The sequence below is a fragment of the Rhinoraja longicauda genome, chromosome 4 (genome assembly GCF_053455715.1).
Source record: "Rhinoraja longicauda isolate Sanriku21f chromosome 4, sRhiLon1.1, whole genome shotgun sequence".
Taxonomy (NCBI): domain Eukaryota; kingdom Metazoa; phylum Chordata; class Chondrichthyes; order Rajiformes; family Arhynchobatidae; genus Rhinoraja; species Rhinoraja longicauda.
The window spans coordinates 92984230-93007122 of NC_135956.1; the positions used below are offsets into that span (position 1 = coordinate 92984230).

At 54.5% G+C, this 22893-nt stretch overlaps 1 protein-coding gene across 1 annotated transcript in view; it reads left to right on the forward strand.

Moving 5' to 3' along the window:
- Positions 1-22893, forward strand: part of LOC144593044 (1-phosphatidylinositol 4,5-bisphosphate phosphodiesterase gamma-1-like) — an 89196-nt gene that overhangs the window by 64530 nt on the left and 1773 nt on the right. Inside the window, 11 exon segments of the mRNA XM_078398458.1 lie at positions 1-108; positions 1706-1889; positions 3601-3678; positions 5344-5447; positions 7218-7317; positions 9024-9090; positions 11913-12076; positions 13606-13702; positions 15511-15735; positions 17510-17658; positions 22153-22267. The exon segment at positions 1-108 is cut by the window's left edge and continues 12 nt beyond it. Of these exon segments, the coding sequence (XP_078254584.1) occupies positions 1-108; positions 1706-1889; positions 3601-3678; positions 5344-5447; positions 7218-7317; positions 9024-9090; positions 11913-12076; positions 13606-13702; positions 15511-15735; positions 17510-17658; positions 22153-22267 (1391 nt within the window).

Consider the following 22893-nt stretch of genomic DNA (forward strand, 5'->3'; position numbering starts at 1 on the left):
TAACCTCACGCGGCTCCAGGCGGAACACATGTTGATGCGTGTGCCAAGGGACGGGGCGTTCCTGGTGCGTTTGAGGAACGAGGCCAACTCCTACGCCATCTCCTTCCGGTGAGTGCCCCCACCAGTCACACCCTCACACTGCCTCAATGGACATCACCCCAGCACCATCTATAACAACCTCTCTCACCATGTGACCCTTGCTTCCCCCCTCTCTCCATCCCTCCCCATTCCCAGTTCTCCCACCAGTCTGACTGTTCCCCTGATTACATTCTATCTCTGTGATATTCCTTGTCACCTTCTCCAAACTAACAAAGATCCATTCTATGTTTTCCTTGAACTTCGTCCACTTTGATCCCTCGTTTTCACACCTTATCATTCCATATCTCTATGTTTGCCTCTACCTGACTCAGTCTGAAGAAGAATCTCGACCCGAAACGTCACCCATTCCTTCTCTCCTGAGATGCTGCCTGACCTGCTGAGTTACTCCAGCACTTTGTGTCTTATCTTCGGTGTAAACCAGCATCTGCACTTCCTTCCTACACATGTTTATAAGGGATAGGAGCAGAATTAGACCATTCGGCCCATCGTCTACTCCACCATTCAATCATGGCTGGTCTATCTCTCCCTCCTAACCCCAATCTCCTGCCTTCTCCACATAACCTCTGACACCCGCACTGATCAAGAATCTATCTATCTCTGCCTTAAAAATATCCACTGACTTGTGGCCTCCACAGCCTTAGAAACATAGAAACATAGAAAATAGGTGCAGGAGGAGGCCATTTGGCCCTTCGAGCCAGCACCGCCATTCATTGTGATCATGCCTGATCATCCACAATCAGTAACCCGTGCCTGCCTTCTCCCCATATCCCTTGATTCCACTAGCCCCTAGAGCTCTATCTAACTCTCTTTTAAATTCATCCAGTGAATTGGCCTCCACTGCCCTCTGTGGCAGAGAATTCCACAAACTCTTTGAAGCACTTCCCTCTGGAAGGTGACTCCGGACTGTCAAAGCAGCCACAGCCAGACATAAACACAGCTTGTTTCCACGAGTGACAGTCCTACTCAATAACCCAAGTCTGTAGTCTCTTTTTTGTTCTGGTTTATTTTCACCCACATGTTTAAACCGTAATGTTGTATCCTTTATTGTTTTGATGTGTTTATGCTTTATTCTTAATTGTTAACTGTATGTTTGTGTTGTCATTTGTGAGCGGAGCACCAAGGCACATTCCTTGTATCTGCACATACTTGGCCAATAAACTTATTCATTCATTCATTCATTCATTCATTCATTCACAAATCTCTGGGTGAAACAGTTTCTTCTCACCTCAGTTTTAAATGGCCTCCCCTTTATTCTTAGACTGTGGCCCCTGGTTCTGGACTCCCCCAACATTGGGAACATTTTTCCTGCATTTAGCTTGTCCAGTCCTTTTATAATTTTATACGTCTCTATAAGATCCCCTCTCATTCTTCTAAACTCCAGTGAATACAAGCCCAGTCTTTCCAATCTTTCCTCGTACGACAGTCCCGCCATCCCAGGGATTAACCTGGTGAACCTACGTTACAGTAAGCGATGTCCATCTGCTTTTGTGGCTGGCACACAGATAGTGGCCTGGGTTGGCCGCCATCTTGGGCTTGTTGTTGGTTGGCGTGTGAATGCCCAGGGTCTGCTGGGGTGATGTCCACCTTGTCTGTCTGTGATCTCCAGGGCGGAGGGCAAGATCAAACACTGTCGCATCCAGCAGGAGAGTCGCCTCTTTATGCTGGGCAGCTCGGCGGAGTTTGAGAGCTTGGTGGACTTGGTCAACTACTACCAGAAGCATTCGCTGTACCGCAAGATGAAGCTTCGCTACCCCATCAACGAGGAGACGCTGGAGAAGATGGGTACCACAGTAAGTGGCACACCAGAGAGGCCCTCCCACATTCCCTCTCCACCCGTCCACACCACACAAACGCTGCCAGGACTAGAGGGTGTGAGCTACAGGGAGAGGTTGAGTAGGCTGGGTCTCTATTCCATGGAGCGCAGGAGGATGAGGGGAGATCTTATAGAGGTGTACAAAATCATGAGGGGAATAGATCAGGTAGATGCACAGAGTCTCTTGCCCAGAGTAGGGGAATCGTGGACCAGGGGGCATAGGTTCAAAGTGAAGGGGAAAAGATTTAACCAGAATCTGAGGGGTAACTTTTTCACATAGAGGGTGGTGGGTGTATGGAACAAGCTGCCAGAGGAGGTAGTTGAGGCTGGGACTATCCCAACGTTTAGAAACAGGTCTTTAGGTCTGGCAACACGGATAAAGTTTCGAGGCCTCTGGACCAAACGTGGGTAAGTGGGACACAAGAGCTGGAGTAACATCGGTGAATGCGATCAGCTTAGATGGGGCACGGATGAATTGGGATGTAGGTCCTTAGATTTAGCTTTGGAGATACAGTGCATAAACAGGCCCTTCGGCCCACTGAGTCCATGCTGACCCACGATTGCCCTGTATAGTTCAATCCTACACACACGAGGGACAACGTACAGAAGCCAATTAACCTACAAACCTGCATGTCTTTGGAGTGTGGGAGGAATCCGGAGCACCCGGAGAAAACCCACGCAGGTCACGGGGAGAACGTACAAACTCCGTACAGACAGCGCCCCTAGTCAGGATGGAACCCGGGTCTCTGGCGCTGTGAGGCAGCAGCTCTACCCGCTGTGCTACCCTTCCATGCTGTGACGCTCTGACAAGCTGGAACTTACTTTTCTTTCATGTTTATCAGGAGCATTTCTGCAGGAGTGATCTTGTCTTGGTGCAAACAACCATTGGCAGTGACGTCCCCTCCTAGATGCTGCCTGACCTGCTGAGTTTCTCCTCCATGGATACTCCTGACCTGCTGAGTTTCCCCTCCTAGATGCTGCCTGACCTGCTGAGTTTCTCCTCCATGGATATTCCTGACCTGCTGAGTTTCCCCTAGATGCTGCCTGACCTGCTGAGTTTCTCCTCCATGGATACTCCTGACCTGCTGAGTTTCCCCTAGATGCTGCCTGACCTGCTGAGTTTCTCCAGCACTCTGTGGCAGTTGCTTTGACCCTGCCACTGATCAGAGACAAACATGGACATAGATGTTTAGGTCACCAGCCTTGTCACCAAGGTGATGATAAAGAATATTAAAGTATTTTGGCACAGCGGGTAGAACTGCTGCCTCACAGCGTCAGAGACTCAGGTTCAATCCTGACCTCAGATGCTGTCTGTACGGAGTTTGTACGTTCTCCCCGTGACCTGCGTGGGTTTTCTCCGGGTGCTCCGGTTTCCTCCCACACTCCAAAGACGTGCAGGTTTGTAGGTTAATTGGCTTTGGTAAAAATTGTAACTTGTCCCTGGTGTGTGTAGAGTAGCATTTCACTGCACCTCAGTACATGTGGCAATAAACTAAACTATAGCATTAATGTGTGGGGATCGCTGGTCAGTGCCAACTTGGTGGGCTGAAGGGCCTGTTTCTGTGCTACATCTCAACTGAACTATTGATGAACAAGGAATGCCAACTCTCCACTTTGCCGCTGGTCACTTCTCTTCATTCATGGTCATCACTGTCTCTCTGACTGACGATTATTCACCTTGCTTTCAGGAGCTGGACTACGGAGCTTTGTATGAAATGAGGACACCACACTTCTACGTAGAAGCCAATAAGATGCCAACAGCAAGGGTGAGACCCAGAGCCTTGGCCATGTGGTGGATGTGGGGTGGGGTGGGGTGGGGTGGGGTGGGGTGGGGTGGGGTGTGGTGGATGTGGGGTGGGGTGGGGTGGGGTGGGGTGGGGTGGGGTGGGGTTGCCAACCGTCCCGTATTAGCCGGGACATCCCGGATTGTGGGCTAAATTAGTCTGTCCCATATGGGACCACCCTTGTCCCGTATTAGGCCCGGGGGGGCGCTGTAGGCCTGGACACTGTAGGCTTGGACACTGTAGGCCAGGATACTCTAGGCCCGGACGCTCTAGGCCCGGGGGGGCGCTGTAGGCCCGGACGCTGTAGGCCCGGACACTGTAGGCCTGGGGGCCGCAGTAGGCCCGGATACTGTAGGCCTGGGGTCCACGGTAGGCCCGGACACTGTAGGCCCGGACACTGTAGGCCCGGACACTGTAGGCCCGGACGCTGTAGGCCCGGACGCTGTAGGCCCGGACGCTGTAGGCCCGGACGCTGTAGGCCCGGACGCTGTAGGCCCGGACAGTGTAAGCCCGGACAGTGTAGGCCCGGACGCTGTAGGCCCGGACGCTGTAGGCCCGGACAGTGTAGGCCCGGACAGTGTAGGCCCGGACGCTGTAGGCACGGACGCTGTAGGCCCCGACGCTGTAGGCCTGGGGGTCGCAGTAGGCCCGGATACTGTAGGCCTGGGGTCCGCGGTAGGCCCGGACACTGTAGGCCCGGACACTGTAGGCCCGGATGCTGTAGGCCCGGACACTGTAGGCCCGGACGCTGTAGGCCCGGACGCTGTAGGCCCGGACGCTGTAGGCCCGGACAGTGTAGGTCCGGACAGTGTAGGCCCGGACGCTGTAGGCCCGGACGCTGTAGGCCCGGACGCTGTAGGCCCGGACAGTGTAGGCCCGGACAGTGTAGGCCCGGACGCTGTAGGCCCGGACGCTGTAAGCCCGGACGCTGTAGGCCCGGACGCTGTAGGCCCGGACAGTGTAGGCCCGGACGCTGTAGGCCCGGACGCTGTAGGCCCCGACGCTGTAGGCCCAGGGGCCGCTGTAGGCCCAGGGGCCGCTGTAGGCCCGGACACTGTAGGCCCGGGGGCCGCTGTAGGCCCGGATGCTGTAGGCCCGGATGCTGTAGGCCCGGGGACCGCTGTAGGCCCGGACACTGTAGGCCCAGGGGCCGCTGTATGCCCGGACAGTGCAGGCTAACGGAGTGTGTTCGGGGAGCGGGGCCGAGTGGGGGCGGGTGGGGGCGGTGGGGGAGGTGGGGGAGGTGGGGGCGGGTGGTGGAGGTGGGGGTGGTGGGGGAGGTGGGGGCAGTGGGGGCGGGTGGGGGTGGTGGGGGAGGGGGGGGCGGTGGGGGGTGGTGGGGGGGGGTGGGGGCGGGTGGGGGAGGTGGGGGCGGTGGGGGAGGTGGGGGCGGGTGGGGCGGTGGGGGCGGTGGGGCGGGTGGGGGGGTGGGGGAGGCGGGGGGGGCGGTGGGGGTGGGGGGGGTGGGGGGGGTGGGGGCGGGGGCGGCGGTGGGGGCGGGGGGGGCGGTGGGGGCGGGGGGGCGGTGGGGGGGGGGGGGGTGGGGAGGTGGGGGGGGGGGGGGTTGGTGCTCCCTGCCAGAGGGGGGGGGGGGGATCGCTGTGTGTGTGTGTGATTGTTCAGTCACTGGTGTGTGCTCTCTCACAGTGCACAGTGAAAGCCTTGTACGACTACAAGGCCCAGCGTGAGGATGAGCTGTCGTTTTGTAAGCAGGCCCTGATCCACAACGTGGACAAGCAGGAGGGTGGCTGGTGAGTCTGGCTCGTACCTCTGTGCCCCCCCCACCCCCCCCACCCCCCCCCACCCGACTCAGACTGACGAAGGGTCTCCATCCGAAACAAATCCTATTCCTTCTCTCAAGATATTTAGCTTGGTTAAGTTTAGAAATACAGTGTGGAAACAGGCCCTTCGGCCCACTGTACCTCAGTACACGTGACAATAAACTAAACTATAACTGTAGAGGCATGCAACACAGAAACAGGCCCTTTGGCCCAACCTGCCCGCAACTAGCAAGCATGCCAAATGCCCCATCTACACTAGTCCCACCTGCCAGCACTTGGTCCATATCCCTCCAAACCCGTCCTATCCTTGTACCTTGTGATAGTCCCAGCCTCAACTACCTCCTCTGGCAGCTCGTTCCTTAAACCTTGATTCCCCTACTCTGGGCAAGAGACTCTGTGCATCTACCCGATCTATTCCTTTCATGATTTAATACCCCTCTATAAGATCTCAGAGAAAGCCCACGCAGGTCACGGGGAGAACGTGCAAACTCCGTACAGACAGCACCCGCAGTCAGGATGGAACCCGGGTCTCTGACGCTGTGAGGCAGCAGCTCTACCCCTATCTGACCCGCTGAGTTACTCCAGCATTTTGTGTCGATCTGTAGTGTAAACCTGCACCTGCAGTTCCTCCCGCACTGATTCATGTTCTGCTGGAGATCAAATAGCTGAGATGGTGACAGCTCAGACTGCAACTGGTGATGTGAAGATAATGCCAAGATAGGGTCCCATCTCAGAGAAACAGGGATGTCACAACATAGCACACACAAGATGAATCAGTATTGGGCGGTCACGGTGGCGCAGCGGTAGAGTTACTGCCTCACAGCGAATGCAGCGCCGGACACCCGGGTTCCATCCCCACTACGGGTGCTGTCTGTACGGAGTTTGTACGTTCTCCCCGTGACCTGCGTGGGTTTTCTCCGGGTGCTCCGGTTTCCCCCCACACTCCAAAGACGTACAGGTTTGTGGGTTAATTGGCTTGTGTAAATGTAAATTGTCCCTAGAGTGTGTAGGGTAGTGTTAGTGTGTGGGGATCGCTGGTCGGCACGTACTCGATGGGCCGAAGGGCCTGTTTCCGCGTTGTATCTCTAAACTAACCTGAATGAAACTAAACTAAATTAAACCAAATTAAACTAAACTAAACTTAAGCGAAACTAAACTGAATTAAACTAAATTAAACAATTAATCTGGACTAAAGATGGACACAAAATGCTGGAGTAACTCAGTGGGTCAGGCAGCATCTCGGGAGAGAAGCAATGGGGGACGTTTCAGGTAGAGACCTTCCTTAACTAACCTAACCTAAACTGGACTGGACTGGTATGGACTAGACTAGACTAGACTGGACTACACTGGACTAGGCTGGACTGGACTGGGCTGGGCTGGGCTGGGCTGGGCTGGGCTGGGCTGGGCTGGACTAGACGTGACTAGACTGTAGTGGACTGGACTGGACTGGACTGGACTGGGCTGGGCTGGACTGGACTGGACTAGACATGACTAGACTGTACTGGACTGGGCTAGGCTGGACTGGGCTGGGCTGGACTGGACTGGACTAGACATGACTAGACTGTACTGGACTGGGCTGGATTGGACTGGACTGGACTAGACGTGACTAGACTGTACTGGACTGGGCTGGGCTGGACTGGACTGGACTAGACGTGACTAGACTGTACTGGACTGGGCTAGGCTAGACTGGATGTGACTTGACTGTGAGTGATGTTGCTGTTCCTGTCTCTGTGCCACCAGGTGGAGAGGGGATTATGGGGGCAAGAAACAGCTGTGGTTCCCGGCCAATTACGTGGAGGAGAGGAGCAACGAGATGGCAACGGTGGAGCCGGACGGGGGGGTGAGGGGGGGGGACGGGGGGTGAAGGGGGGATGGGGGGGGTGAGGGGGGGGTGAGGGGGGGACGGGGGGTGAAGGGGGGACGGGGGGTGAAGGGGGGATGGGGGGGATGGGGGGGGGACGGGGGGTGAAGGGGGGGTGAGGGGGGGACGGGGGGTGAGGGGTGAAGGGGGGGTGAAGGGGGGATGGGGGGACGGGGGTGGGGGTGGGACGGGGGGTGAAGGGGGAGGGGGGGTGGGGGGGGTGAGGGGGGGACGGGGGGTGAAGGGGGATGGGGGTGAAGGGGGGATGGGGGGGACGGGGGTGGGGGGGGACGGGGGGTGAAGGGGGAGGGGGGGGATGGGTGAGGGGGGGACGGGGGGTGAAGGGGGGACGGGGGGTGAAGGGGGGATGGGGGGGTGGGGGGGGACGGGGGGGTGAAGGGGGGGTGAAGGGGGGATGGGGTGAAGGGGGGATGGGGGGACGGGGGTGGGGGGGGGACGGGGGTGAAGGGGGAGGGGGGGGATGGGGGGGTGGTGAGGGGGGGGATGGGGGGGGTGAGGGGGGGGTGAGGGGGGGGGGTGGGGGGGGGTGAGGGGGATGGGGGGGTGAGGGGGGATGGTTGGGGGGGGTGGGGGGCGGAGGGGGTGAGGGGGGACGGGGGGGACGGGACGGGGGGGGTGGGGGGTGGGGGGGGGTGGGGGGGGGTGGGGACGGGGGGGGATGGGGGGGGTGAGGGGGGGGGACGGGGGGTGGGGGGGGACGGGGGGGGATGGGGTGGGTGAGGGGGGGGACAGGGGGGTGAAGGGGGGGTGAGGGGGGGGACAGGGGGGTGAGGAGGGGGGACGTGGGGGGGACAGGGGGATGGGGGGTGAGGGGGGGGAACGGGGGGTGAAGGGGGTGGGGGGGTGAGGGGGGGGTGAGGGGGGTGAGGGGACGGGGGGATGGGGGGGGGACGGGGGGGTGAAGGGGGTGAGGGGGGGGTCCACCTGCCCGTTTATCACCCCTCAGCCAGTGTGGACAAGATTGGATGATGGGTCCAATGTGTGACTGTGCTGTGTAACTCTGTGACTCTATAAACTATGAATGTCAAGTCAAGTCAAGTCAATTTTATTTGTATAGCACATTTAAAAACAACCCACGTTGACCAAAGTGCTGTACATCTGATTAGGTTCCAATAGAAAAAAAAATGAAAACATACAGTAGCACGCAAACAGTTCACAGCGCCTCCTCAATGAGCCTCAAACGCTAGGGAGTAGAAATATGTTTTGAGCCTGGACTTAAAGGAGTCGATGGAGGGGGCAGTTCTGATGGGGAGAGGGATGCTGTTCCACAGTCTAGGAGCTGCAACCGCAAAAGCGCGGTCACCCCTGAGTTTAAGCCTAGACCGTGGGATAGTGAATAGCCCCAAGTCGGCCGATCTGAGGGACCTGGAGTTAGAGAGGGGGGTTAGAAGATTTTTGATGTAGGGGGGAATGTCCATTTAGGGCTTTATACGTGAATAGGAGGAGCTTGAAGTTGATTCTGTACCGTACAGGGAGCCAGTGGAGAGAGGCCAGAATCGGGGTGATGTGGTCCCTTTTACGGGTACCCGTCAGGAGTCTCGCTGCGGCGTTTTGGATCAGTTGCAGGCGGGACAGGGAAGATGTGCTGGTGTAAGACCCAGATGTGCTGGTGTAACACCCAGATGTGCTGGTGTAACATGTGTTTCCGTTTGTTGTTGCCGCAGTCTGTGGAGAACAGCCCGCTGGGAAGTTTCCTCAAAGGGTTTATTGACGTTCCAACGTGCTACGTGGGTGAGTGCGCTCAGTCTCCACATCCGGTTTGACCTTAGGTTACAGATACAGGGCGGAAACAGGCCCCCCGGCCCACCGAGCCCACACCGACCAGCGATCCCCACACTAACACCGCACTACACACACTAGGGACAATTTACACTTTACACCCAGCCAATTAACCCACAAACCTGCACGTTTTTGGAGTGTGCGAGGAAACCGGAGCACCCGGAGAAAACCCATGCAGGTCACGGGGAGAACATGCAAACTCCGTACAGACAGTACCCGTAGTGAGGATGTAACCCGGGTCTGTGGCGCTGTGAGGCAGCAGCTCTACCCGCTGCCCCACCGTGCCGCCGTCCCAGTGCTAGCCCAGGTTTAACCGCGGCACAGATCTGTTGTAGAGGGTCAGTGAGGAATGTCCCAGCCCGTCCCAACGTTGAGATTTCTTTGGAGGGAAAGACGCACAGGTCTGCAGGTTAATGAACAATTGTCTACAAACACTCTCCCCTGCCTAGCCCAGCTGGTCCTTGCTCGTTACCACAGCACTGTGCATCTGTCTCTCTCGTTAAAGCCTGCCCACACTATCACACTATCACACACTGATGCTCATGGTAAAGACACAGCTTTATTACGCGGGTGGGAGAGTCACTACAAGTATGGCCACATACTTGCCAGCTCCTCGCAAACCCACTCCATCATTCTGTGCCCCGGCACTATATGTATTCACCAGTACACACGGCTCCAGCTAATCACAACATCAGCACATTTCTGCACCGATTCGATAGACAATAGACAATAGGTGCCGGAGGAGGCCATTCGGCCCTTCGAGCCAGCACCGCCATTCAATGTGATCATGGCTGATCATTCTCAATCAGTACCCCGTTCCTGCCTTCTCCCCATACCCCCTGACTCCGCTATCCTTAAGAGCTCTATCCAGCTCTCTCTTCAAATCATTCAGAGAATTGGCCTCCACTGCCTTCTGAGGCAGAGAATTCCACAGATTCACAACTCTCTGACTGAAAAAGTGTTTCCTCATCTCAGTTCTAAATGGCCTACCCCTTATTCTTAAACTGTGTGGCCCCTGGTTCTGGACTCCCCCAACATTGGGAACATGTTTCCTGCCTCTAACGTGTCCAACCCCTTAATAATCTTATACGTTTCAATAAGATTCCCTCTCATCCTTCTAAATTCCAGTGTATATTGTCGAGAACAGACTTGTTGTTCTCTGTGGGACCACTAGGCTTTGGGCCTCTCTCCTCTTGTCACAACAACCTCTGCAGTTCTGCAAAACAACCTGTTTTACTTTAACTCGCAATTCTAGGTAAGTAAAGCAGGCTCACCCCGCGCAACACGCAATCAGTACACATCTACAGACTAAAACTCTCCTTGTTTGTTTGTTAGTCCCTGAACTACAGCCAAAACGGTACACCATAGCTTGACAACTTCAGCCCCACCTAACTCACCGTCGTCCCTATGGTGCTAATGGAAGAAGGTTCATTGAAACCAGTGTTATATTTTAAAAGTTACTCACATTTTAAAGTTTAAATCTATCTCCTAGGGAGGGGCCGGGGAGGGGTGTTGAGGGGGATGGAGTGGGGGGGAGGGGAAAGGGAGGGAGGGGGTGGAGGGAAGGGGGGAGGAGAGGGTGCTGCACCAATGCAGGAGAGGTTTGGGCCCAATGGGTCCACGGTCTGGTTAACTCTGAAACCCCCATCCTCCTGTGTAGTGAAGCTGCCTCTGGCTCACAGTGCTGGGCCTTGCTCGTGACCCTAGCACAGTGTGTCAGTGTGTGGTGTGTGTGTGTGTGTGTGTGTCAGTGTGTGTGTGTCAGTGTGTGGTGTGTCAGTGTGTGGTGTGTCAGTGTGTGTGGTGTGTGCGTGTGGTGTGTGTCAGTGTGTGTGTGTGTCAGTGTGTGGTGTGTGTGTGTGTGTGGTGTGTGTCAGTGTGTGGTGTGTGTGTCAGTGTGTGTGTGTCAGTGTGTGGTGTGTGTGTCAGTGTGTGGTGTGTCAGTGTGTGGTGTGTCAGTGTGTGGTGTGTCAGTCTGTGGTGTGTGTGTCTGTGTGGTGTGTGTGTGTGTGGTGTGTCAGTGTGTGGTGTGTGTGTCAGTGTGTGGTGTGTCAGTGTGTGGTGTGTGTGTCAGTGTGGTGTGTCAGTGTGTGGTGTGTCAGTATGTGGTGTGTCAGTGTGTGGTGTGTCGGTGTGTGTTGTGTGTGTGTGGTGTGTCAGTGTGTGGTGTGTGTGTCAGTGTGTGGTGTGTCTGTGTGTGGTGTGTCAGTGTGTGGTGTGTGTCAGTGTGTGTGTGTCAGTGTGTGGTGTGTGTGTCAGTGTGTGGTGTGTCAGTGTGTGGTGTGTCAGTGTGTGGTGTGTGTGTCAGTGTGTGGTGTGTCAGTGTGTGGTGTGTCAGTGTGTGGTGTGTGTGTGTCAGTGTGTGTATGTGTGGTGTGTCAGTGTGTGGTGTGTGTGTGTGTGTGTGTGTGTGTGTGTCAGTGTGTAGTGTGTCAGTGTGTGGTGTGTCAGTGTGTGGTGTGTGTGTGTGTGTGTGTGGTGTGTCAGTGTGTGTGTGTGTGTGTGTGTGTGTGTGTGTGTCAGTGTGTGTGTGTGTCAGTGGTGTGTGGTGTGTGTGTGTGTCAGTGTGGTGTGTGGTGTGTGTGTGTGTGTGTGTGGTGTGTGTGTGTGTGTGTGTGTGTGTCAGTGTGTGGTGTGTCAGTGTGTGGTGTGTCTGTGTGGTGTGTGTGTGTGTGTGTGTGTGTGTGTGTGTGTGTGTGTGTGTGTGTGTGTGTGGTGTGTGTGTGTCAGTCAGATTGTGAGGCAGCATGTTAACGCTGTCCTTTGTTTGACAGTCGTACAGAAGGATGGCAAGGGCAGTAAGCAGCACGTGTTCACCATCAACTCCCAACAGACGTGTCACCCCGCTCTGCTGCTGGACGTGGCAGCTGACAGCCAGGACGATCTCGCCGACTGGGTGGCCAAGATCCGTGAGGCCGCACAGAACGCCGACGCCAGGGTAAGGCATCGTGGACCACAGAGCCCACACCCGGGCAACGCAACTCCAACACGGACTCCCACCTGCTCCCCTCGCTAGCCTTGTCCAATACAACATATACATCACACCACAGTCTGACCCCGAACGCCACACATTCCTTCCCCCCACAGATGCTGCCTGACCCGCTGAGTTACTCCAGCACTCTGTGAAACGTCACCTATCCATGTTCTCCACAGATGCTGCCTGACCCGCTGAGTTACTCCAGCACTCTGTGAAACGTCACCTATCCATGTTCTCCACAGATGCTGCCTGACCCGCTGGCAGGGGTCCCTCATGATCTTGCTTGCTCTGGATCTGCACCTCCTGATGTATAGGTCCTGCAGGGGGACGAGTGTAGTTCCCATGGTGCATTCTGCCGAACGCACTACTCTCTGCAGAGCCATCCTGTCCTGGGCAGAGCTGTTCCCAAACCAGACTGTGATGTTGCCGGACAGGATGCTCTCTACAGCCCCAGAGTAGAAGCAATGAAGGATCCTCAGAGACACTCTGAATTCCCTCAGCTGTCTGAGGTGGTAAAGGCACTGCCTTGCCTTACCCACCAGTGCAGCAATGTGTGTTGTGGGCTTGGTTTTCATGGTCAAGGCTTATCCTATTTAGTTCATTGTCACGTGTAAACGAGGTTCAGTCAAAAGCTTCTGAAAAGCTGAGAGAAGGAAGCGTTTATTGGCAGGTTTGGATGTGAATTGGCTTTCAGGGGGTCAGGTGGACAGGGTGGTGAAGAAGGCGTTTGGCACGCTGGCCTTCATTGGGAAGGGCGTTGAGTACAGAGGTTAGCACATCATGTGCAGTTGGTCAGACCACACTGGGAGCACGGCACAGATTCAGTGCCTTGGGTCCTGGGTTGGGTGAACAGTCTAGGTTTGTAGCGTAGCCATTTGGAGAGAGGGGAGAACTTGTTTCCCAGCACAAGTTAAACCCATGGAAAGCGTTTTATCAGGATGCATCACAGCTTGGTTTGGGAACAGCTCCATCCAAGAACGCAAGAAACTGCAGAGAGTTGTGGGCGCAGCCCAGACCATCACACAAACCAACCTCCCTTCCATTGACTCCATCTACACCTCACGCTGCCTCGGCAAGGCCAGCAGCATAATCGAGGACCAGTCTCACCCCGGCCACTCCCTCTTCTCCCCTCTCCCATCGGGCAAGAGGTACAGAAGTGTGTAAACGCACACCTCCAGACTCAGGGACAGTTTCTTCCCGGCTGTTATCAGGCAACTGAACCATCCCACCACAACCAGAGAGCAGTGCTGAACTACTATCTACCTCATTGGTGACCCTCGGACTATCCTTGATCGGACTTTGCTTGCTTTACCTTGCACTGAACGTTATTCCCTTATCATGTATCTGTACACTGTGGACGGCTCGATTGTAATCATGTGTTGTCTTTCCGCCGACTGGTTAGCACGCAACACAAGCTGTTCACTGTACCTCGGTACACGTGACATTATACTAGAGTGAACTGAATGGTTGCCGTTTCCTGTTTGAAACAGATGCAGGAAGGCAAGATCATGGAGCGGCGGAAGAAGATTGCCCTGGAGCTGTCGGAGCTGGTGGTCTACTGCCGACCTGTGCCCTTCGATGAGGAAAGTACGTCTCCATGTGTACGCGACCATCCCACGCACACATCATGTGTACACGGCCATCCCACGCACACATCATGTGTACACGGCCATCCCACGCACACACCATGTGTACACGGCCATCCCACGCACACATCATGTGTACAAGGCCATCCCACGCACACACCATGTGTACACGGCCATCCCACGCACACATCATGTGTACGCAGCCATCCCACGCACACATCATGTGTACGCAGCCATCCCACGCACACATCATGTGTACACGGCCATCCCACGCACACACCATGTGTACACGGCCATCCCACGCACACACCATGTGTACAAGGCCATCCCACGCACACATCATGTGTACACGGCCATCCCACGCACACATCATGTGTACGCAGCCATCCCACGCACACATCATGTGTACACAGCCATCCCACGCACACACCATGTGTACATGGCCATCCCACGCACACACTCCACTGATCACCACAATGTAACTGCTCCCCATTGCCAAGTGGGCCCTGCACCATGAAACTATTCTTGCTCAGCTCACACATGCACTGGATAGAGTGGATGTGGAGAGGATGTTTCCACTAGTGGGAGAGTCTAGGACCAGAGGGCACAGCCTCAGAATTAAAGGACGTTCCTTTAGGAAGGAGATGAGGAGGAATTTCTTTAGTCAGAGGGTGGTGAATCTGTGGGATTCTTTGCCACAGACGGCTGTGGAGGCCACAAGTCAGTGGATATATTTAAGGCAGAGATAGATAGATTGTTGATTAATGCAGGTGTCAGGGGTTATGGGGAGAAGGCAGGAGAATGAGGTTAGGAGGGAGAGATAGATCAGCCATGATTGAATGGTGGAGTAGACTCGATGGGCCGAATGGCCTCATTCTGCTCCTATCACTGATGAACTTTACAGTTACAGTTTGGGTTACAGTTTAGTTTATTATCAAGTGTAACGAGGTACAGTGAAATCCTTTGCAAGAGTCACCATATTTTGGCGCCATTTACAAAAAGCATTTACATGTGTGGGCATGCATGTGCATGCATACGTGTGGGTGCGTGTGTGCCCATGCGTGTATGCGCATGCGTGTGCTTGTGTGTGCGTGCTTATGTGCATGTGCCTGCGTGGATGTGTGTGTGTGTACACGTGGGTGGACATGTGCGTGTGTTTGCGTGCGTGTGCGTATGCATGCGTGGGTGCGTGCGTGTGCATGTGTGTGTGCATGCGTGTGTGTACTTGCATATGTGTGCATGCGTGTGTACTTGCATGCGTGTGCGTATGTGTGTCCGTACTTGTGCGTGTGCGTCTGAGTGTGTGTGTGCTTGTGTGCATGCGTGTGTGTACTTGCTTGCAAGTGCGTATGTGTGCGTGTGTATGTGCGTGTGTGTATGTGTGCGTGTGTATGTGCATGTGTGTATGTGTGCGTGTGTATGTGCGTGTGTATGTGTGTGCGTGTGTATGTGCGTGTGTGTATGTGTGCGTGTGTATGTGTGTGTGTATGTGTGCGTGTGTATGTGCGTGTGTATGTGTGTGCGTGTGTATGTGCGTGTGTGTATGTGTGCGTGTGTATGTGTGCGTGTGTGTATGTGTGCGTGTGTATGTGTACGTGTGTATGTGTGCGTGTGTATGTGTGCGTGTGTATGTGTGCGTGTGTATGTGTGCGTGTGTGTATGTGTGCGTGTGTATGTGCGTGTGTGTATGTGTGCGTGTGTATGTGCATGTGTGTATGTGTGCGTGTGTATGTGCATGTGTGTGCCTGTGACCGTGCGTACGCGTGTGACGTGTGATCACCTATTGACCGGGCGCTGTGTTTCCGGCAGAGATCGGCACTGACAAGGCGTGTTACCGGGACATGTCATCGTTCCCGGAGACCAAGGCTGAGAAATACGCCAACAAGACCAAGGGCAAGCGGTTCCTGCAGTACAACCAGCGCCAACTCAGCCGTGTTTACCCACGTGGGCAACGACTCGACTCATCAAACTATGACCCGCTGCCAATGTGGCTGTGCGGCAGCCAGCTGGTGGCCCTCAACTTCCAGACGCCAGGTAGGGTGGCACCTGTCAGTCGGTAGGGCCAGCGGTCAGTGTGGGTGGGGGCACTGGTCAGTGTGGGTGGGGGCATTGGTCAGTGTGGATACAGCACTGGTCAGTGTGGGTGGGGGCACTGGTCAGTGTGGGTGGGGGCATTGGTCAGTGTGGGTGTGGGCACTGGTCAGTGTGGGTGGGGGCATTGGTCAGTGTGGGTGGGGGCATTGGTCAGTGTGGGTGCGGGCACTGGTCAGTGGGTACTGCCACCGGTCAGTGTGGGTACAGCACTGGTCAGTGTGGGTACGGGCACTGGTCAGTGTGGGTGGGGGCACTGGTAAGTGTGGGTGGGGGCACTGGACAGTGTGGGTGGGGGCACTGGTCAGTGTGGGTGGGGGCACTGGTCAGTGTGGGTGGGGGCACTGGTCAGTGTGGGTGGGGGCACTGGTCAGTGTGGGTGGGGGCACTGGTCAGTGTGGGTGGGGGCACTGGTCAGTGTGGGTGGGGGCACTGGTCAGTGTGGGTGGGGGCACTGGTCAGTGTGGGTGGGGGCACTGGTCAGTGTGGGTGGGGGCACTGGTCAGTGTGGGTGGGGGCACTGGTCAGTGTGGGTGGGGGCACTGGTCAGTGTGGGTGGGGGCACTGGTCAGTGTGGGTGGGGGCACTGGTCAGTGTGGGTACTGCCAGCGGTCAGTGTGGGTGGGGGCACTGGTCAGTGTGGGTGGGGGCACTGGTCAGTGTGGGTGGGGGCACTGGTCAGTGTGGGTGGGGGCACTGGTCAGTGTGGGTACTGCCAGCGGTCAGTGTGGGTGGGGGCACTGGTCAGTGTGGGTACTGCCAGCGGTCAGTGTGGGTGGGGGCACTGGTCAGTGTGGGTGGGGGCACTGGTCAGTGTGGGTGAGGGCACTGGTCAGTGTGGGTGGGGGCACTGGTCAGTGTGGGTACTGCCAGCGGTCAGTGTGGGTGAAGGGCAGCATCACTGCCAAGACCTGCTGTCCACCCTCGGGCACAGCCACAGTATTGCGTACAGATGTCGGGAGGTCATGTTGCGGTTGTATCAGACGTTGGTGAGGCCGCATCGAGAGTATTGTGGTCAGTTCTGGCCACTGTGTTACAGGACTGATGTGGTCAAGCTGGAAACAGTGCAGACACAATCCACGAGGATGTTGCCAGGACTAGAGGGTGTGAGCTACAGGGAGAGGTTGAGTAGGCTGGGTCTCTATTCCATGGAGCGCAGGAGGATGAGGGGTGATCTTATAGAGGTGTACAAAATCATGAGAGGAATAGATCGGGTAGATGCACAGAGTCTCTTGCCCAGAGTAGGGGAATCGAGGACCAGAGGACATAGGTTTAAGGTGAAGGGGAAAAGATTTAATAGGAATCTGAGGGGTAACTTTTCCACACAAAGGGTGGTGGGTGTATGGAACAAGCTGCCAGAGGAGGTAGTTGAGGCTGGGACTATCCCAACGTTTAAGAAACAGTTAGACAGGCACATGGATAGGACAGGTTTGGAGGGATATGGACCAAGTGCAGGCAGGTGGGACTAGTGTAGCTGGGACATGTTGGTCGGTGTGGGTGAGTTGGGCCGAAGGGCCTGTTTCCACACTGTATCACTCTGTGACTCTGGTAGTGTACATGGTATGTGTAGGAAAGAACTGCAGATGCTGGTTTAAATCAAAGGTAGACACAAAATGCTGGAGTAACTCAGCGGGTCAGGCAGCATCTGTGGGGAACATGGATAGGTAACGTTTCACAGAGTGCTGGGGTTTCTCAGGTGCGTGGTGTTCCTCCACAGACAAGCCGATGCAGCTGAACCAGGCGATCTTCAGCATGAACGGGCGGTGTGGGTACGTGCTGCACCCTGACATCATGAAGGACCACACCTTCGACCCCTTTGACAAGAACACCCTGAAAGGCCTGGAGCCCATCAGCATCCAGCTCCAGGTAAGTGCCCGCCCACCCGCCCTCCCACCACACACCTGCCCAGTGTCCACACACCTGCCCAGTGTCCCGCACACCTTCCTAATGTCTACACACCTGCCCAATGTCCCACACACCTGCCCAGTGTCCACACACCTGCCCAGTGTCCACACACCTGCCCAGTGTCCACACACCTGCCCAGTGTCCACACACCTGCCCAGTGTCCCGCACACCTTCCTAATGTCTACACACCTGCCCAATGTCCCACACACCTGCCCAGTGTCCCACACACCTGCCCAGTGTCCACACACCTGCCCAGTGTCACACCTGCCCAGTGTCCCACACACCTGCCCAATGTCCACACACCTGCCCAGTGTCCCACACACCTGTCCAATGTCCACACACCTGCCCAGTGTCCCACACACCTGCCCAGTGTCCCACACACCTGCCCAGTGTCCCACACACCTGCCCAGTGTCCACACACCTGCCCAGTGTCCCACACACCTGTCCAATGTCCACACACCTGCCCAGTGTCCACACACCTGCCCAGTGTCCCACACACCTGTCCAATGTCCCGCACACCTGTCCAATGTCCACACACCTGCCCAATGTCCACACATGATTAAAACTAATCATATTATGATCACTACCTCCAAGCGGTTCCTTTACCTCAAGTTCTCTTGTCAAATCTAGTTCATTGGACAACACTAAATCCAGAATTGCCTTTTCTCTGCTAGGCTCCATCACAAGCTGCTCTAAGAATCCATCTCAGAGGAACTCTACAAACTCTCTTTCTTCGGGTCCAGAACCAACCTGATTTTCCCAGTCTACCTGCATATTGAGATCGCCCATCACCACAGTGGCATTACCTTTCTTAAATGCCAGTTTTAACTCCTGCTGCATCTTACACCCCACATCCAGGCTACTATTTGGGGGTCTGTCGATAACACCAATTAGTGTCTTCTTGCCTTTACAATTCCTCAACTCAATCCAGTGACTACCTCATCAGTCCCTATGTCACCCCTTGCAAGGGACTGAATTTCATCCCTCACCAGCAGAGCTACCCCACCACCTCTGCCCATCTGCCTGTCCTTTCTATAGGATGTATAACCCTGAATATTAAGTTCCCAGGCCCAATCCTCCTGCAGCCACGTCTCTGTAATCCCCACAATGTCATATCTACCAACCTCTAACTGAGCCTCAAGCTCATCTACTTTACTTCTTATACTTCTCACATTCATATACAATACTTTTAATTCCTTACTCATCTCACCCTTCACATCGATCCCTATTACACTTGGCCATACTCTCCTATCCCTTTGTGAGCTTTCTTTCCCGTTAATTCTGGGGTCATTAACTATCCCTTTACTCTCTTTCCCTTTAACTCCATCCTTGACTATCCCATTTGACCCACCCCCCCCCCCCCCCCCCCACTAACTCCTCACTGACTGCAGGTACAGCAGGCAGTGAAGAAAGCCAATGGAATGTGGCCTTCATAACAAGAGGAGTTGAGTATAGGAGCAAAGAGGTCCTTCTGCAGTTGTACCGGGCCCTAGTGAGACCGCACCTGGAGTACTGTGTGCAGTTTTGGTCTCCAAATTTGAGGAAGGATATTCTTGCTATTGAGGGTGTGCAGCGTAGGTTTACTAGGTTAATTCCCGGAATGGCGGGACTGTCATATGTTGAAAGACTGGAGCGACTAGGGCCGGACAGGTGGCTGAAGTGTCAGTGGCAGAGCATTTTGGTGACAGTGATCACAATTCAGTGATATTTAAGGTGGTAATGGAAAAGGATAAAGAGGGACCAGAGGAAAGAGGAAAATGTCTAAATTGGGGCAAGGCCGATTTTAATCTGATAAGGCAGAAGTTGGCCCTGGTGGACTGGGATCAGCTTCTGGTGGGGAGGACCGCATCAGAACAGTGGGAGTCATTCAAAGGAATAATTGAAAAAGTACAGAGGAAGCATGTTCCCCTAAAGTTTAAGGGTGGGACAAACAAGTCCAAAGAACCTTGGATGTCGAACGATATAGTAGGATTGATTCGAAAAAAAAGGGGGGCTTTTGGAAGGCATAAAGAACTTAAGGCACAGGCATCATTAGAGGAATACAGAAGGTGTAGGGCGGTTCTTAAAAAAGAAATTAGGAGAACAAAAAGGGGCCATGAGGTAGCACTAGCGGGCAAAATAAAAGAAAATCCCAAAGTGTTCTATAAGTATATCAAGGGTAAGAGGATAACGAGGGAAAGAGTGGGGCCCATCAGGGACCATAGTGGAAAGCTGTGTGTGGAGCCAGAGGATGTAGGAGATGTTTTAAATGAATTTTTTGCATCTGTTTTTACGAGGGAGGAGGGCGATGCGGACTTAGAAATGGAGCAGGAGGGTTGTGATGTTCTTGAGCATATTGCTATTGACAGAGAGGCGGTGCTGGAGGCTCTGGCAGGCTTAAAAGTGGATAAGTCTCCGGGCCCTGACGAGATGTATCCCAGGATGCTGAGAGAGGCAAGGGAGGAGATTGCGGGGGCTCTGGCACAAATTTTCAGAGCCTCTCTTGCAACAGGGGATGTACCGGAGGACTGGAGGATAGCTAATGTGGTGCCATTATTTAAAAAGGACAGTAGGAATAAACCTGGGAACTACAGGCCGGTGAGTCTGACATCGGTGGTGGGGAAGATGCTAGAAAAGATTCTGAGGGACAGAATCAGTCTTCACTTGGAGGATCGAGGGTTAATTAAGGATAGTCAACATGGCTTTGTTAATGGAAGGTCGTGTCTGACTAACTTGATTGAATTTTTTGAAGGGGTGACCAAGGAGGTAGATGGGGGTAGTGTAGTGGATGTGGTATACATGGATTTCAGTAAGGCTTTTGACAAGGTCCCACACAGGAGACTAGTCAAGAAGGTAAGAGCCCATGGGATCCAGGGCACCTTGGCAAAATGGATAAAAAACTGGCTTAGTGACAGAAGGCAGAGGGTGATGGTAGAAGGGTGCTTCTGTGACTGGAGGCCGGTGTCCAGTGGGGTGCCGCAGGGATCGGTGTTGGGTCCCTTACTGTTTGTAATCTACATTAATGATCTGGATGTCAACGTACAGGGCATGATCAGCAAGTTTGCAGATGACACAAAGGTAGGGGGGGGGGTGGTGAATAGCGAGGAAGGGATCTGCAAGCTGCAGGAAGATATAGATGAGATGGTCAGATGGGCGGAGCAGTGGCAGATGGAATTTAATCCTGAAAAGTGCGAGGTGATGCACTTTGGCAGAAATAACTTGGAGAGGGAGTACACCATGAATGGAAGGACCCTAGGGAAGACAGGGGTACAGAGGGACCTTGGAGTACAGGTACACAAGTCCTTGAAGGCAGCTGGACAGGTGGACAGGGTGGTTAAAAAGGCATATGGGTTACTGGCCTTCATTAGCCGGGGCATCGAATATAAAAGTAGGGGGGTAATGATGGAATTGTACAGAACACTGGTGAGGCCACAGCTGGAGTATTGTGTACAGTTCTGGTCACCACATTATAGAAAGGATGTGATAGCTTTGGAGAGGGTGCAGAGGAGATTCACCAGGATGCTGCCAGGGATGAAGGGCCTCGGCTATGAGGAGAGACTGAGCAGACTGGGGTTGTTTTCCCTGGAGCAGAGAAGGCTGAGAGGGGACATGATCGAGGTGTACAAGATCATGAGGGGCATAGATAAGGTAGATGGCGGGGAACTTCTTCCACTGGTGGAAGGTTCAACAACGAGGGGGCATAGATACAGGGTAAGGGGAAGGAGGTTTCGGGGGGATGTGAGAAAGAACTTTTTCACCCAGAGGGTGGTTGGAGTCTGGAACTCACTGCCTGGGGTGGTGGTGGAGGCGGGAACACTCACAACGTTTAAGAGGCATTTGGATGGGCACTTGAAATGCTACAACATTCAGGGCTACGGTCCAAATGCGGGAAAATGGGATTAAAATTAGACTGTGTTTGGTAACGGGCGGCGCGGACACGATGGGCCGAAGGGCCTCTTTCTGTGCTGTAGGACTCTATGACTCTATGACTCTATGACTAGGCTTGTATACACTGGAATTTAGAAGGATGAGAGGGATCTTATCGAAACGTATAAGATTATTAAGGGGTTGGACACGTTAGAGGCAGGAAACATGTTCCCAATGTTGGGGGAGTCCAGAACCAGGGGCCACAGTTTAAGAATAAGGGGTAGGCCATTTAGAACGGAGATGAGGAAAAACTTTTTCAGTCAGAGAGTTGTGAATCTGTGGAATTCTCTGCCTCAGAAGGCAGTGGAGGCCAATTCTCTGAATGCATTCAAGAGAGAGCTAGATAGAGCTCTTAAGGATAGCGGAGTCAGGGGGTATGGGGAGAAGGCAGGAACGGGGTACTGATTGAGAATGATCAGCCATGATCACATTGAATGGCGGTGCTGGCTCGAAGGGCCGAATGGCCTCCTCCTGCACCTATTGTCTATTGTCCATGCTGGCGATGGTGAGCGAAGGACCTCACTAACTCTTGTCCATCCTGAACCACAGGTCCTGGGAGCACGGCACTTGCCCAAGAACGGAAGGAGCATCGTTTGTCCGTTTGTGGAGCTGGAGGTGTGCGGGGCGGAGTACGACAACAGCAAGTACAAGACAGAGGTGGTGGGTAAGTGCCCCTCCCCCACATCACACGCCAAAGATGCCACGTGTGTTTCCCTCACTGTCTGCACTGTCACCCGCCCCACACGCACACGTGTCCACCCAGCACACTGAGAGGAGGAGAACCTCCATCCAGAGCGTTGTGAATCTGTGGAACTCTCTGCCACAGAGGGCAGTGGAGGCTGATTATCTGGACGCTTTCAAGAGAGAGTTAGATTTAGCTCTTGGGGGTAAGGTATCAAAGGATATGGGGAGAAGGCAGGAACGGGGTACTGATTGTGGGTGATCAGCCATGATCACATTGAATGGCGGTGCTGGCTCGATGGGCCGAATGGCCTCCTACTGCACCTATTATCTGTGTTTCTATGCCCATGCCAAGCATCAAGTATCTGTGCTCATCCCCTTCACCAGCATCTGATCCACAGATTTCTCAGACAGACACAGAGTGCTGGAGTAACTCAGCGGGTCAATAGACAATAGACAATAGGTGCAGGAGGAGGCCATTCGCCCTTCGAGCCAGCACCGCCATTCAATGTGATCATGGCTGATCATTCTCAATCAGTACCCCGTTCCTGCCTTCTCCCCATACCCCCTGACCCCGCTATCCTTAAGAGCTCTATCTAACTCTCTCTT